General features: G+C 42.4%; 1 protein-coding gene across 2 annotated transcripts in view; it reads right to left on the bottom strand.

Moving 5' to 3' along the window:
- The window catches only part of ADGRG7 (adhesion G protein-coupled receptor G7), a 28388-nt gene that overhangs the window by 4567 nt on the left and 8620 nt on the right, over nt 1-15201 (bottom strand). Inside the window, exons 3-12 of one of the 2 annotated variants that reach the window (XM_068160579.1) lie at nt 14518-14649; nt 13415-13524; nt 10415-10570; nt 9090-9181; nt 8055-8173; nt 7852-7965; nt 6117-6277; nt 4888-5037; nt 3308-3420; nt 1068-1432 (exon numbers count right to left, since the gene is read on the bottom strand). In XM_068160579.1, the coding sequence (XP_068016680.1) occupies nt 1068-1432; nt 3308-3420; nt 4888-5037; nt 6117-6277; nt 7852-7965; nt 8055-8173; nt 9090-9181; nt 10415-10570; nt 13415-13524; nt 14518-14649 (1512 nt within the window). Of the gene's footprint in view, nt 1-1067; nt 1433-3307; nt 3421-4887; nt 5038-6116; nt 6278-7851; nt 7966-8054; nt 8174-9089; nt 9182-10414; nt 10571-13414; nt 13525-14517; nt 14650-15201 lie in introns of those variants that run through there. The other variant, XM_068160578.1, reaches the window with a different exon arrangement.

Genomic DNA, 15201 nt, shown 5'->3' with positions numbered 1-15201 from the left:
TAAACATGAGCCAGCAGTGTGCCCAGGTGGCCAAGAAGGCCAATGGCATGGCCAGCAGGAGCAGGGAAGTCATTGTGCCCCTGTACTCTGCACTGGTTAGGCCACACCTTGAGTACTGTGTCCAGTTCTGGGTCCCTCAGTTTAAGAAGGACATTGAGACACTTGAAGGTGTCCAGAGAAGGGCAACGAGGCTGGGGAGAGGCCTCGAACACAAGCCCTATGCGGAGAGGCTGAGAGAACTGGGATTGTTTAGCCTGGAGAAGAGGAGGCTCAGGGGATACCTTATTGCTCTCTACAATTACCTGAAGGGTGGTTGTAGACAGGAGGGGGGTGGTCTCTTCTCTCAGGCAACCAGCACCAGAACAAGAGGACTCAGTCTCAAGATGTGCCAGGGGAAGTTTAGGCTCGAGGTTAGGAAGAAATTCTACAGAGAGAGTGATTGCCCATTGGAATGTGCTGCCCAGGGAGGTGGTGGAGTCACCATCCCTGGAGGTGTTCAAGAGGGGACTGGATGTGGCACTTGGTGCCATGATTTAGTCATGAGGTCTGTGGTGACGGGTTGGACTTGATGATCTTTGAGGTCTCTTCCAACCTTGATGATTCTGTGATTCTGTGATCATTTGCCTTCTTGGCCACCTGAGCACACTGCTGGCTCATTTATGTGATCTCATGCATTCATATATATGTTCATATATGCAATCACCATGCCTTCAAGCTTTTTTTACTCAGTTGACAGAAACAGATTGTTGACTGTCTTAATTACTGTGACAATTTTTCCTTCACACAGCAGAGCTATGTATGTTGCTGTGCCACTGAAGAAGCTATCAGTTTCAGTGCCATATCAGAACAGTCAAAAACCAGCACAGTTTCAAAACAGTTGAAAACAAGCTCAATTCACACCAGTGGTGTGAGCAGCAACAGGAGATTATTTATTAAATCACTGCTAACCCAGAGGGACACTAGTAATAATTGTTCTTCAGTAATTTCCTATCTTTACAACTCTCCCTGAATGTACTATGTATTGATACGTTGGTAAGAGTTACTGTATATACAACCTTAAATCTTACCCCATCCAATTATTGACACGGTTGCAATGAAGTGTCCAGGCAGGGGCTTCATGGTTCTAAGCAACAGGAAGTACAGCTGTGCAGAATTGAGTGCTGTCCACATAAATGTTGCCAACAAAAAATAGTGCAGTAGAGCAGCCACAGCTGTACACCATGAGTCGGCAGGAGGACCTACGATGTCAGATGTGAGTAAGGTGTTACTGGTGGCATCGTAAGGAAGGTAGTTCTGGGAGTAGCTGCTGGTATTGCTGTTCTGATTCCTGGCGTTTTGGTTTTCAATTCCAGAGATGAAGATGATGTTAAAAATAAGCATAGAGGAACAGAGACTCACTAATGTCCACGTTACAGACGACCTTCGAGTTTTCCTGTTGGTAGGAATATGTGTAGGAGAAAAAAGTAGAGCGAAATAAGAAAACTTGTAAAACATTCTCTTATTCCTATTGATAATGAAAAGCAAGCTGGAGTATGAAGTCTTTAACACAGAGAGAAAACAATGCAATAGCTTGTTTGCAGAGTTGTACATCGTTACTCACAGACAACTTGCCAAATCCATCATCTTTGATTTCAACCAGAACAGAATATTCAGCACTTTTTATGACTAGGGCTTTTCCAACTGTAGTTGGAATGCTTTGGGGGTTTTCTTGGGGTTTTTTTGAGTTTCCTTTGTTTTGTTTGGTTGGTTTTGGTTTGTTCTGTGGTTTTTTGGTGGTGGTGTTTTGGGTTTTTTTCTTCAGCTCTTCTCTTTTTAGAATCCTTTTCTTCAGTGAAACAGCATAAGACAAGTATTTCTAAACACTCTTCAAGCTACAAGAGAATAATAAACCTCCACTTCCAAATGCTATCCTATCAAATGCACTTAAAAGGCCTTCTGGAAGCTCCTACAATCTTAGATACACTGACCTGATGAAACTGCTCCAAAGCAAGCAGGATGAGAAACACACAATCATCTACAATAACACACAAACATCTGCAATAACTCATTGTTAGCATGACTTTGCTCCTCAATCAAGGGGGAATCACATGACACCATTAATCACAGGACTAGCCATCAAGGAAATTGCTTTAATTGTATTTGAATTAAGTCACTTACAATAAACCTGTAGCACAAGCAGTGAACATGACCTTCATTGCTGTATAATCATGGTACTTTGCAACAACCTGTTCTCCACAGGCATTTTGTAAACAGAAGTTTGTAGAGTATAGAAACTATCAAATCAGCAACAGAAAATGGAGTAACATTTCAATAGGACAGCAAGAAGAGGACCTGAGAAACAGCAGATGTGCTTCTGTATGCAAGGCAAAATCTAAGTGATAAGACAGCGAGCTGAAATGATTAGCCTTAAATGAAAATGCCATTGTAACAGGCATGTTGGTAAGTGGCTAGAGGAAAGGTAACTGTTTAGACATTGTAGTACCAGTACAGGGCATTCAGGAGAATAAAAAGGTGGCCATCCTGGTGGTGGAATACTGTTACCTGCTTTTAGAGCCTTGTATTAAGTGAGAGTGATGATCTAAACACGTCAATGTGTAGCATGGACCAGTGTAGCAATAAGACAGCACTGAGTCTGTGTTATTAATTGCCTGACCAGATTAGTACCAAAGACATCAGTGAGGCAATGAGGGACATGAAATACCAGAGAAATGGCTGATCACTCTTACCCAGTATGCCAATGGAACAAATGTAACTGTGGGATATTTAGACATGGTGATGAAAGCCAATGTGTAAAAGGATCAATGCTTGACTTGATCCTCAGTAGCACACACTGCCTGCCTTGTTATCTTACAGCTGGTGAGCTACAAGTGATGGAAAAGATTTTTCTTGTTAGTGGTTATGCCCAGGACTCAATCTTTTACCATACTGGGCTTATCCATAGTCTGTAAGACTATTGCTTTTCAAAGCTCATGTTTTTGGAAGCTGAATTTATTGAAGAATAGTCATACATATAAATCCTCACATGAAAAGATTAACATTAACAGAAAGGATAAACTTTCATCTAGGTAAGTGGTGTGGCTGAGACATCTTTTGTCTTCCTTTTAACCAGTAAGCCACACTTAGTTCCCAAGGTATGCTCTGTGATTAGCTATTATATATATATATATATATATATATATATAAAATTTGATGATTAATAATATTCCAATATGTCCTGAACTGGTAACTCTCTTTCCTCAAACTACACACACAGCAAAATATTGTATTTTAATGCAAAATACTTGCAGTTTCACATCTTCACTCTTACCTAGTGAATATTTGAAACAAAATGGTAAGGACCAGACCAGCCATGGACAATCCAACACCAATGTAAGAAATATACTCCAAAGGTTTTGCATATTTATACTTGATCTGAAAGGCCTAGAAAACAAATTGTAGCAGTTATAGGATAAGATACATTTCTTCCTAAATTTTGTGTTTCTAGTTGCTCATGGAAATAAAAGCAATTTAGTAATGGTGTGACTGTTGCTAGCCACTGCCAAAGTTTTCAGATCACACAAAGTTATTCTGGACCTCAAAACTAGGGAAGTATGTGAAGAACCCCCAAAAAAAAGCCCCACTTAATAATGTCACAGGTCACAGAATCACAGAATGCATCAGGTTGGAAGGGACCCTTGAAGGCCATGTTGTCCAACCTCCCTGCAGTGAGCAGGAACATCTCTAACCAGCTCAGGTTGCCACGGCCCCATCAAGTTTGACATTGAATGTCTCCGTGTCAATCAAATATTTAACAACATAGCAGATTAAATTATTCATAGAAAAATGCAAGGTGACCCAGCATGGAAAAAGCAGCATAGGTAACTTTTCATACTGATGTACATTCTGAGTTTTATCTTCTGAGGATAAGGTCTAAGGCAAGATCTTATGAGGAATTAAAAATTGAAGCCAGTCTTTCTTTGCATAGCGACAATAAAGCAGAAAGTAAATGTCAATGTGTCCAGTGAAACAGAAAATACCGTTGTCTTTGCAAAATCTTCTCTAGAATATAGTCATTTTGTGTGATAAGGACATGCATAAGATAAAGGGAAATACAGAAAAAAGTCAATACTGCAAATGTCAAATACTATTCTATGAAGAAAGAGTAAAAAGAAACACTGAAATAGTGGAAGCTGGGACTTGACAATATATTTGCCTTTTCAGGAGTCTGGGGATAGCTTGCTTGCCCCAATTTGCCAGCTTTGCCACAGGTCAGAAACAAGAATGTGGGCTCATCTTAAGCTCCTATGACTTGTAAGGGTGTGCATAAGCCCTTACATTGACATGCTGGTCTTAACCTTGAAAACAACCAAATAAATGCTTGTTCAGAAGGGCAATAAGGCTGGTGGTGTGTCTTCAACACAAGTCTTATCAGGAGTGGTTGAGGGAGCTGTGGTTGAGGGAGCTGTGGTTGATCAGCCTGAAGAAGAGGAGACTGAGGGGAAACCTCGTTGCTCTCCTCAACTACATGAAAGGAGCTTGCAGCAGGTGGGGACTGACCTCTTCTCCCAGGTGACAAGTGATATGACCAGAGGAAATGTTCTCAAGTTGCCCCAGGGGAGGTTTAGATTGGATAATACAAAATATTTCTTCTCCAAAAGGATCACTGGGAACTGGAAGAAGCTGCCCAGGGAGGTGGTGGAGTTACCATCCCTGGAGGTGTTTGAAAGATAGTGGATATATGAAGAGCTTAGGGACATGGTCTAGGAGATGTGTACAGGGAGATGTTAGATTATGGTCAGACACAATGAGCTTAAGGTCTCTTCCAATATGGAGATTCTATGATTATGTGAAATGACAAAGAAAACCCAACCTTTTCCCATTCAAATAAAAAAAAGGACAACACCCTACCATCAGGACAGCAAAGTTAGTAGTGTGATTACACCTGCATCTCAAGAGCTGGTCTCTTCCTTTGGCACAGCCAGCGGTGCTCCAGTCGTTGACAGTATAGTCCCAAAAGACACAGGCGTGATCGTGCAGTTTCAGTTCAGACATGTTGTACTGCAAATTGGGAGTGCAAGAAGGAAAAGTGGCTATAGAAACATAAGCAGATGTGCACCAACAAACAGCATGTACTGAAAACTGTTCTCTGGAAGGGGAGCTGACAGCTACTAAGGGATTTACAGGGTTTCCAGTGAACCTCATGAATAATATCAATAATAGCACAATGTGGCATTTTGAACTTACATCGTGTGCCTTTCTTAGCCAAGATTGCCAATGAAATTACCTATTTCTGTGAATTATTCAGACAGTTACCTTTCAGATGCACATTGAGGAGGCATTAAACAGCCCCCAAATGAATTCTGTGTAAGCCAGAAAACAGCTTTCAGATACTAATGGCTTTAAATTGCTGCCAGCCAGGGCTGAATCCATAGTGTAAGAGGAAGCAAACAACAATAAATACCATGGACCACCGCCTCCTCTCCTGTAGCACAGCGCCTCATGTAGTCATATGCCAAACTGCATCATTTTTGGACAACATACTTCAATTAGAAATGCTTTTTAATAAAGAACAAGCAGCTCAAAGCACAGATAAGTAGTGAAAGCTACTATTCACAGCACTAGGTATTTCAACTAAGAATGAGGAATAAAAGTGAAAAGATAAATCCCAAGCTTGTTTCAGAGATTTCCTTAGAAATGAGATACTTCCTAGATCACTGAAGTGTGATCTAGGATCATCTAGATGATCTTTAAGGTCCTTTCCAATTCAAACCATTCTATGATTCTGGAAAGAGAAATTTTCTCCCAGGGACCCAGCTGCTTTCATTCATGATTTAGGACTAATCTACCCTAGGACAAATGCACCTATAATTTTATATGGGATACAATTTTGCATTCAGACATCCTAGTTTGGCAGTACTGCATCAGTAACATCAAGTGATAAATACAAATGTTTGTTTTCTATAGCATGTTATCTAGGCACCCTTCACTTATGTGACCTTTACATACTACAAACTCTCTCAACAGCTTCTTGTCAGAAATATCTCTCTGCTTGAGTCTTCCTAAGTACTGAAGACTGGTAGTATAGCAGGTGTGGCCTGTGATTCAAACTGAACATGGCATTTCTTATGGAGTTTTACCTTGGGACTGAAGGCTATTTCAACACTGCTTATTCTTCCACCATCAATGTTACCAGAGACAACTTGTTTAGAGACGCTACTGTGACTCTCATAAATCCTTGACTGGAAGAATTTGCCATTTTGATACAGGATAAAGCCAACTCTTGCATTGTCTGATAAACCTTCACAAGGAAAACAGAAAAGAAGGTATGAATAGCAGATATCATAGAATCATGGAACCATACAATCAGTAAGGCTGGAAAAGACCTCAAAGATCATCAAGTCCAACCTGCCACCACAGACCTCATGGCTAAACCATGGCACCAAGGGCCACGTCCAATCCCCTCTAAACCTTGTACTAAGAAAGAAGGTCTGGTCAGGGGCTCACTCCAACCTTTGAGGTAGTTGCAGAGGGCAATGAGGTCTCCCCTCAGCCTCCTCTTCTGAAATGTTCAGCATTATGATGTCTACACTCTTGTGCTGTAATGTCTTTGCGTTACTGTTATTATACAGAGAGACTGAGGACAAGTCTGCTGGTTTCGGATGCACAGTCTGAAACTCATGTGGTTATTAGCATGTCATAGAAATGCAGAGGGCCAAAGCTCAGCTCCCCCAAAACAATTAGCTTCTGCAGCAAATCACAGCATCATAGAATCATGTAATGGTTTGGGTTGGAAAGGACCTTAAAGATCACCTATTTCCAACACCCTATCATGGGCAGGGACACCTTCTGCTAGACCACGTTGCTCAAGGCCCCATCCAACAAAATTAAGAGGAGGAACTATTTTTCCCTCCTGGAAAGCACCAATTTCTCCTCTGAGCACTGCAGAGAGTATGAATATCTGGAAAAATCCTGTCTGACCGTTAAAGACTGTCCCAATATGCAGGTGTGAGGGTGTGTCAGACACATTCTGTCTGTGACCTTACAACAGCAGTGATTTCAGCTGAAACAAATGATGTCTTTGAATTTCATACAAGGTACTTATGTGACAGAACAGTCCTCACTTAGAGGAAGGATGACATATATGTCCTTAAGCACTCTGCACATTTACAGAATCACAGAATCAACCAGGTTGCAAAAGACCTTCTAGATCATCAAGTCCAACCTATCACCCAGCACCATCTGATCAACTAAACCATGACACCAAGTGCCTCATCCAGGCTCTTCCTAAACACCTCCAGTGATGGCAACTCCACCACCACCCTGGGCAGCCCATTCCAATGGGCAATCACTCTCTGTGCATAGAATTTCATCCTAAGATCCAGCCTGAACTTCCCCTGGCACAGCTTGAGACTGTGTCTTCTTGTTCTGGTGCTGGTTTCCTGGGAGAAGAGACCAACCCCCACCTGGCTACAACCTCCCTTCAGGGAGCTGTAGAGAGCAATGAGGTCTCCCCTGAGCCTCCTCTTCTCCAGGCTAAGCAACCCCAGCTCCCTCAGCTGGATACTGATTTCTTTATAGGTATGGTCAAAGATTTGTTACATTCTCCATCTCAGAAAACCAAAAAAGAAGTGGTAAAGTCCCAAACATTGAATGTATTCTGGCTGCTAATGCATTAATCTTTAAATAAGATTATCAGACTCATTTGGCATGTGCATTTCTTGTACCACCATATGGCCTCAGAATGCGTGAAAAAACCAACATGTAATCATTTATATTGGCTAAGAGGGTTGTTTTTTTTGACAATGGAGATTTTTAGTGAGTATTCAATCCAAATTTTCTCAGGCATGGTTTTGAGTAGGAGAAAGAACTTACTGTTATTTGAAATGTGGAGCAGTATCTGAACTTCAGTACTGAGATCATCAATAAGCCCAGGGGCATTTTCCTTTATTTCAAGTTTTGTTGACTGATAATATCCCAGTGAGGTATCTGCAAAATTAGCAGTGGAATGCATTATGATTGGGTGGGCACTCCATAACAGCTTGTCCAGGTAAATCTAACAATACATATAGACTCACCTCTCTGTGCTGAAAACAGAATTGTAGAGAAATTTGATTTCAGTGGGGCAGACTGAATTGCAACATTGGGCTGCGAGATGTTAACCGTCAAACAAAATTCCTCCATGGTCTTTGTGAGGCTGCAGTGAATCATAGAATCATTAAGGCTGGAAAAGATCTCTAAGGTCATAAAGTCCAACCTTCTCCCCAGCACCTCCATGACCACTAGACCATGCCCCAAAATGCCATATCTGCTGATTTTTTTAACACCTCCAGGGACAGTGACTCCACCACCTCCCTGGGCAGCTTATTCCATTGCCTGACCACTCTTTCAATGATGAAATTTTTCCTAATATCCAACTAAATCTTTCCCTGGCACAACATGGGGCCATTTCCTCTTGTCCTGTTGATAGTTGCATGGGAGAAGGTGGCAACACCAGCCTCCATACAGCCTCCTTTCATGTGGCTGTAGATAGCAGCAAGGTATCATAGTATCATAGTATCATTCAGGGTTGGAAGGGACCACAAGGATCATCTAGTTCCAGCCCCCCTGCCATGGGCAGGGGCACCCCACAAAGTCTCCTTCAGGCCAAACAATCCCAGCTCCCTCAGCCTCTCCTCATAAGACATGCTCTTTAAATCCCTCATCAGCTTTGCTGCCCTTCTCTGTATCCACCCTATCCCCTCAATGCCTTTCTTATATTGTGGTGTTCAAAACTGGGTACAATACTTGAGATGTGATCTTACCAGTGCTGAGTACAAAGTGGGATAAAATTTACCATTATTTGTAAAGATGCAGCTAGAGGTTCAGTTTCTGAGCTTCCTCTCTGATTTGGCTCTCCAGCTTTTCCTACCCTATCCTCACCCTTCCTGCAAAGCAGAAAAATCCAACCAAAAATGTTTATGTTGATATAAATCTACTGAATCAATGAAATTGCATATTGGAGTTGAATGCTGAAAGTATTTTGACTTCTCCAAGAATCAATTTCATTCTGAAACAGAAGAGAAAATGCAGTGAACTACATCCAAAAAAATAATGGCAAAAGTTAACATTACCTGGTTGTAATATGGAGAAGATCATCGTGGTTGAATTCTGTTTCATTGGCATCCAACAGTTGACTCACTGTAGCTATTACTGCCATAGATGTCTGAGAAAAGCAGAAAAAAAAGGGGCAATATTTGAAGGAATTGAAATAGATCACCACATGGGGATGGGCAAAGTAAGAACACTTAATAAGTGTGTTTAGAGCCACACACAGGAGTGTAAACAAAGCTCAGGATGCCATTCTAGAGAAGGCAGCTTTTTCACCAATGGCTTCATAAACACCACACTTTGATTCATTTAAACACTAAGAGTGAAATCACTGACTTAAACATCAAATGATGCTCACCTTAGAATTCCAGATATATGCAAACAGCTGATAAGAAACAAATTTACATTCAGCTCTCAGATCTGACTGTGCAGTGATTCCACTCAAGACCACTGAAATAACTGGAGAGGCAAGCCCATGCCAACCTCATGAAGTTCAACATGGCAAAGTGCAAAGTCCTGCATGTGGGTGGATTAGAGCAGCCTTCTCAGAGTTCAGGGAGGGATTTGAAGGTGCTGGCTGATGAGGCACAATGTGCACTGGTAGGCAAAAAATCTCAGCTGTGTCCTGTGCTGCATCAAAAGAAGCATAGCCGGTAGGCAAGGGAACCCTCTGTTCTGGTGAGACCTCATGAGTATACTGTGTCCAGTTCTGGGGCCCCCAGCACAAGAAGGACATGGATCTGTTGGAGAGGGTCCAGAGGAGGGCCACAATGATTATCAGAGGGCTGGAGCATGTCTCCTATGAGGCCAGGCTGAAGGAGTTGGGTCTGCTCAGCCTGGAGAAGAGAAGGCTCTGGGGACACCTTATAGTGGCCTTCCAGTACCTGAAGGGGTCCTACAGGGAATCTGGGGAGGAACTTTTTGTAAAGGCTTGTTGTGACAGGACAAGGGATAATGGGAGAGGGTAGATTTAGACTGGATATTAGGAAGAAATTCTTTATAGTGAAGGTGGTGAAACTCCGGAACAGGTTGCCCAGGGATGTTGTGGATGCCCCTTCCCTGGAGGTGTTCAAGGCCAGGCTGGGAGAGCCTTGAGCAATCTGGTGTCCATGCCCATGTCAGAGGGGTTAGAACTAGATGATCTTTAAAATCCTTTCCAACTCAAACTATTCTATGAACCCTGATAAATGATAAAATAAATGCATTTGTTTGCAGTGCTATGTACAGTAAAGAGGAAAGAGAGTGTTACTTCTGCTGATAGAAGAGGACAGAACAGATGTCTCAAATATTAAACAACTGAAGTGCTGTTTTGCCACAGAAGTGTTCTTTTGTTCTTAGTAAGTCTCACCTGAGTATCTTCTGAAACATTTGGCTTATTTATGATCTGCACTGCGATGTTTGCAGCAGCAGAGATGTTCTGCGTGTTCAGTTGGTCTGGCCTGGAGGTGAGGATTTGGACGTTACTTGCAATAGCTGAAACATTGCTGGAGTCTGCAGTTTCAACCTGTTAGGAAAGTGCCAAAACCACAGTGCCATTCAACAGAAAGAAAATGAGAAGAGGGAGAAGAGTCACCACTTTTATAGCATTCTCACACAAACTCGAAATGTACAAGGAATTGGTTGTCTAAATTGTTTCTGTTCATGCAAACTCTCCCTTGGGGATGATGTAATGGATTCATGGAATAGCTTGGGTTGGAAGGGAGCCCTGGAAATCCCCTAGCCCAGCAGAGGAGGGAAGACCATGCTGCTGAGGGGCTTACTTTGAATATCCACAATGTTCCTCAGAAACCTGCTTATGTTTGATCAGCTTCAAGGGGAGAAATGTTCACTTATCTAATTCAGATTTCCCACATGGCCACTTTTCTCCATTGCCACTAATCCTAAAATCAAAAACCTCAAAGAAGAGCCTGGCCCCATTGTTCTCCACACCTTGCCTTCAGGAAGCTCTAGACATCATCAGGACCTCCCCTTTCACACAGAATCACAGAATCACCTGGTTGGAAAGCACATTAAGATAGTCAAGTCCAACCATAACCTAACATCTCATAGTTTCATAGTTTCATAGTTTCATTCAGGGTTGGAGGGGACCACAAGGATCATCTAGTTCCAACCCCCCTGCCATGGCCAGGGACACCCCACACTAGATCAGGCTGGACAGAGCCTCATCCAGCCTGCTCTTAAACACCTCCAGGGACGGGGCCTCGACCACCTCCCTGGACAACCCATTCCAGGGTTTCACCACTCTCATGGTGAAGAACCTCCTCCTCACATCCAGCCTGAATCTCCCCACCTCCAGCTTCATTCCATTCCCCCTAGTCCTATCACTACCTGAGATCCTGAGAAGTCCTTCCCCAGCCTTCCTGTAGGCCCCCTTCAGATACTGGAAGGCGACAATTAGGTCTCCTCGGAGCCTCCCTGTACACAACTCCTAGACCATGTCCCTGGGCTCCTCATCGAAATGTCTTTTAAACACTTCCAGGGATGTTGTCTCCACTGCTTCCCTGGGCAGTCTGTTCCAGCACCTGATGACCCTTACAGTGACAATTTTTTTTCCAAATATCCCATCTAAACCTCCCCTAGTGCAACCTAAGTCTATTTCCTCTCATCCTATCACTTGTTGGGAAGCTATCAAAATCAAGATTAATTCAGTCATGAAACTTCAAAGCTTGGAATGAATATATTACATAGAGAGGAAGGAAATTAGCATTTATAAATACAGGAGATGGTATTATTTGACTTGAAAACATCTGCATATGCACCCTGAACAAAATCCATCATGAACACCTATTTTCACTGTTCTTACTTCTGACTTTTAGCATGACCTTGTATTCAAAGTAAATGATTTTATTTTGAAGGAATAGCATCCTTTTAAACCTGGGCTCTGGTTCACTTGGACACCTCCTCCTTCTATTTCCTGCCATTCCCCTTTGCACCAAAGCTGCCCTGGGCTCACTAGATGGCAGCAGGACTCAGAATAAAATCCCAAGTTACTAATGGCAGCAGAGTAACCTTGTGTTAGAACCACAGAATCATAGAACTGTTGAGGTTGGAAGGGACCTTTGAGAGCATCAAGTCCAACTGCTTGCCTAGAGCTCACAATCCCTCTGCTACTGCTAAGCCACCACCACTAAACTATGTCCCTAAGCATCACATCCATGTGTATTTTAAATAACTCCAGGGATGATGACTTCACCCTGGCAGCCTGTTCCAATGTTTGATAACCCTTTCTGTGATGAAATTTTTTCTAACACCCAACCTGAACCTCCTCTGAACCTCCACAACTTGAGGCCACTATACTGCAATCTTATGTTGATTCTTATTAGTGTTAGAAATAGCTACTACTAATATTATTGATTTGACATTTAATCCATTTAGTGAAGGCTGTGTAATGGGAAAATACTATCTTGAGCTCAAAGATATCCCATGAAAGGATTCAGGCAAGTGAAACATTGCATTGAATGCACAGTAGTCAAACAAAAATGCATGATGAAAGAGGCCTCTCTTATTTAAAGGAACTGTAGATGTTTGTTTGGTTTGGTTTGGTTTGGTTTGGTTGGCAAGATCAAATAATCACCATGGGAAATTCAGACCATTGGAAAGCAGGCACATGCCAAGCAAGCCATGGAAAAGATGCTCTGACCATTCATCTGGCTTTGCAAAGCTTAAAGAAGTGTAACATATTAGGAAGGATATTGACTTGCTGGAACGTGTCCAGAGAAGGGCAACAAAGTTAGTGAGGGGTTTGGAACACAAGCCCTATGAGGAGAGGCTGAGGGAACTGGGGTTGCTTAGCCTGGAGATAAGGAGACTCAGGGGAGACCTTATTGCTCTCTACAACTACCTGAAGGGGGGTTGTAGACAGGCAGAGGTTGGTCTCTTCTCCCAGGCAGCCAGCACCAGAACAAGAGGACACAGTCTCAGGCTGTACCAGGGGAGGTTTAGGCTGGAGGTTAGGAAGAAGTTCTATACAGAGAGAGTGATTGCCCATTGGAATGGGCTGCCCAAAGAGGCGGTGGAGTCACCATCATTGGAAGTGTTCAGGAGGAGACTTGATGGGGTGCTTGGTGCCATGGTTTAATTGATTAGGTGGGTTGGATTGGTTGATAGGTTGGACACGATGATCTTGAAGGTCTCTTACAACCTGGTTTATTCTGTTCTGTTCTGTTCTATTCTATTCTATTCTATTCTATTCTATTCTATTCTATTCTATTCTATTCTAGTCTAGTCTATTCTATTCTATTCTATTCTATTCTATCTATGCCCCAACTCAATTTCTTTCTTTTGTTTTTTTTCCCCTTTGGGATGATGCAGAATCTCAGGCACTGTTTAAATAGCAATTTAAGTTTACCTGTGATGCTAGAGAGTCAAGATTTTCATTACAGTTGAGGATCTGGGGGGGCTGTAAAGTAGGGGTTGTCCCTTCTCTGGAGCACATCTGGAGGGCTATCGAAATGTTACCTGGAGGTTTGTCAAAGTAGAAAGATACACATTTAGTGAAGAAGCACTGACTCCCCTACACATGACCTCACTAAGAATTAAAACTGTACTGTAGGTGTGACACTCTATCCAGTGCTATTTTCTGTTTGCATGTAAAAGATTTGACTTTCACTGCTTCAAGTGACCATCAATTATTTAACTAGTTTTTAGGACACGTGTCTTATCTTGTCAGAGTGGCTGACATTCATGCCAAATTCATAAAGGTTTAGTTACTCTAGAGCTGCAGAAAGGTACCTCTTAAACACAAGGCATAGATATCATCACTGAGCTACCTAAAAGGCTTTTTGTCATGACCTGACAAACACAGTTTACATGTTCTGAGAGGAACGCAAAGGGCACATGAAGCAGCTGTGCAACACTTAATGCCTCGACAAGGTCTCTGAAAGCTGAGACAGTTCATGGAACCACAGTTAAAGAGTCCTGAATCCTAATCATAAATAGTAAGATAGATTATTTTGCTATTGAAAGACTGTTCAGGAGCAGGTATTAACTGACTCCCAGCCCAGTCTCAGGCAGACACAAATACAATTTGTGGTGCATACCTTAAATTCTCTGCATTTGAGGTAGAAAGCTGTGTGGACAGGTCTGCTCTCCTGTTGACTGAGCTATGCCTCTGCTTGGGTCAGGGAAGGTTCAGCTTGGATATTAGGAAAAAATTCTTCACAAAAAAGGTTATCAAGCCTCAAGATGGAATCACCATCCCTGGAGGTATTTAAAAGCCACATGGATGTGGTCCTGAGGGACATGGTTTAGCAATAGTAGCTTAGCAGTGGTGGTGGGATCATGAGCTCTAGATGAGCAGTTGAACTTGATGACCACAGAGGTCTCTTCCAACCTCAATAACTCTCTGGTTCTATGCTGTTCTGTCTTCAAATATCAACCTCTCCTCTGGTGTAATAATATTTCACAAACTTTGGTTTTGGGAAGCAGAAATGAAAGGAAAGAAACACTTACCATTCACAGTATCAGGTTCGCATTCCTCTTCAGAGCTGCCATATTTACCCACTATAATCTCTCCAAAAGTAAGGGTTTGTATAAGACTTCCAGAAATGTTCAGTGTGTAAGTACTGGCTTCACAGAAATTAACTGCACAGGAGGAAAACAAAAATGCATCCAGGTCACATATTTTTAGTACAGGGATCAATTTTTCAAAACTAAAATAATATTGGAACAACAGAAGCTGATTGAATCTTTTACTCTAAAGGAAATAAAAGCAGTTGGGTAAATCTTATTTAAACCCATGCTGATGAGCAGCTGCAACTGATATAGGTGAAGTCACTGAAACCCTAAAAGCCCACAGTTTTTATCATTTCTCCTGTTTCCATTGCCCTGGTCTTCTGGCACAGGTAGCCACTGCCCTACTGCATGCTGGAACAGAACAGGGTGACCACCCCAAGCCCCTCATCTTGTCTAAGCACCTGGTCCTGGCTATGTCTGAGGGCAGGATGAAGAGGTCGGTGGACCTGTGGCTTGACTCAGCACAGAAGCCTGTTGAATACGGGCACTGGTTTTAAACTAAGACAGGGTAGATTTAGATTGGACATTAGGAGGAAGTTCTCAATGAGCATAGTGAAATACTGGAATAGGTTGCCCAGAGGTGTGGTAATAGAGGCCCAACCCCTGAAGACATTCAAAGTC

This window comes from Melanerpes formicivorus, unplaced genomic scaffold (assembly GCF_026170545.1).
Source record: "Melanerpes formicivorus ecotype bairdi unplaced genomic scaffold, bMelFor1.0.p_v2 SCAF_51, whole genome shotgun sequence".
Lineage (NCBI taxonomy): Eukaryota > Metazoa > Chordata > Aves > Piciformes > Picidae > Melanerpes > Melanerpes formicivorus.
The sequence above is the reverse complement of the archived record's forward strand: the minus strand, read 5'-3'. Positions and strand labels throughout refer to the sequence as shown.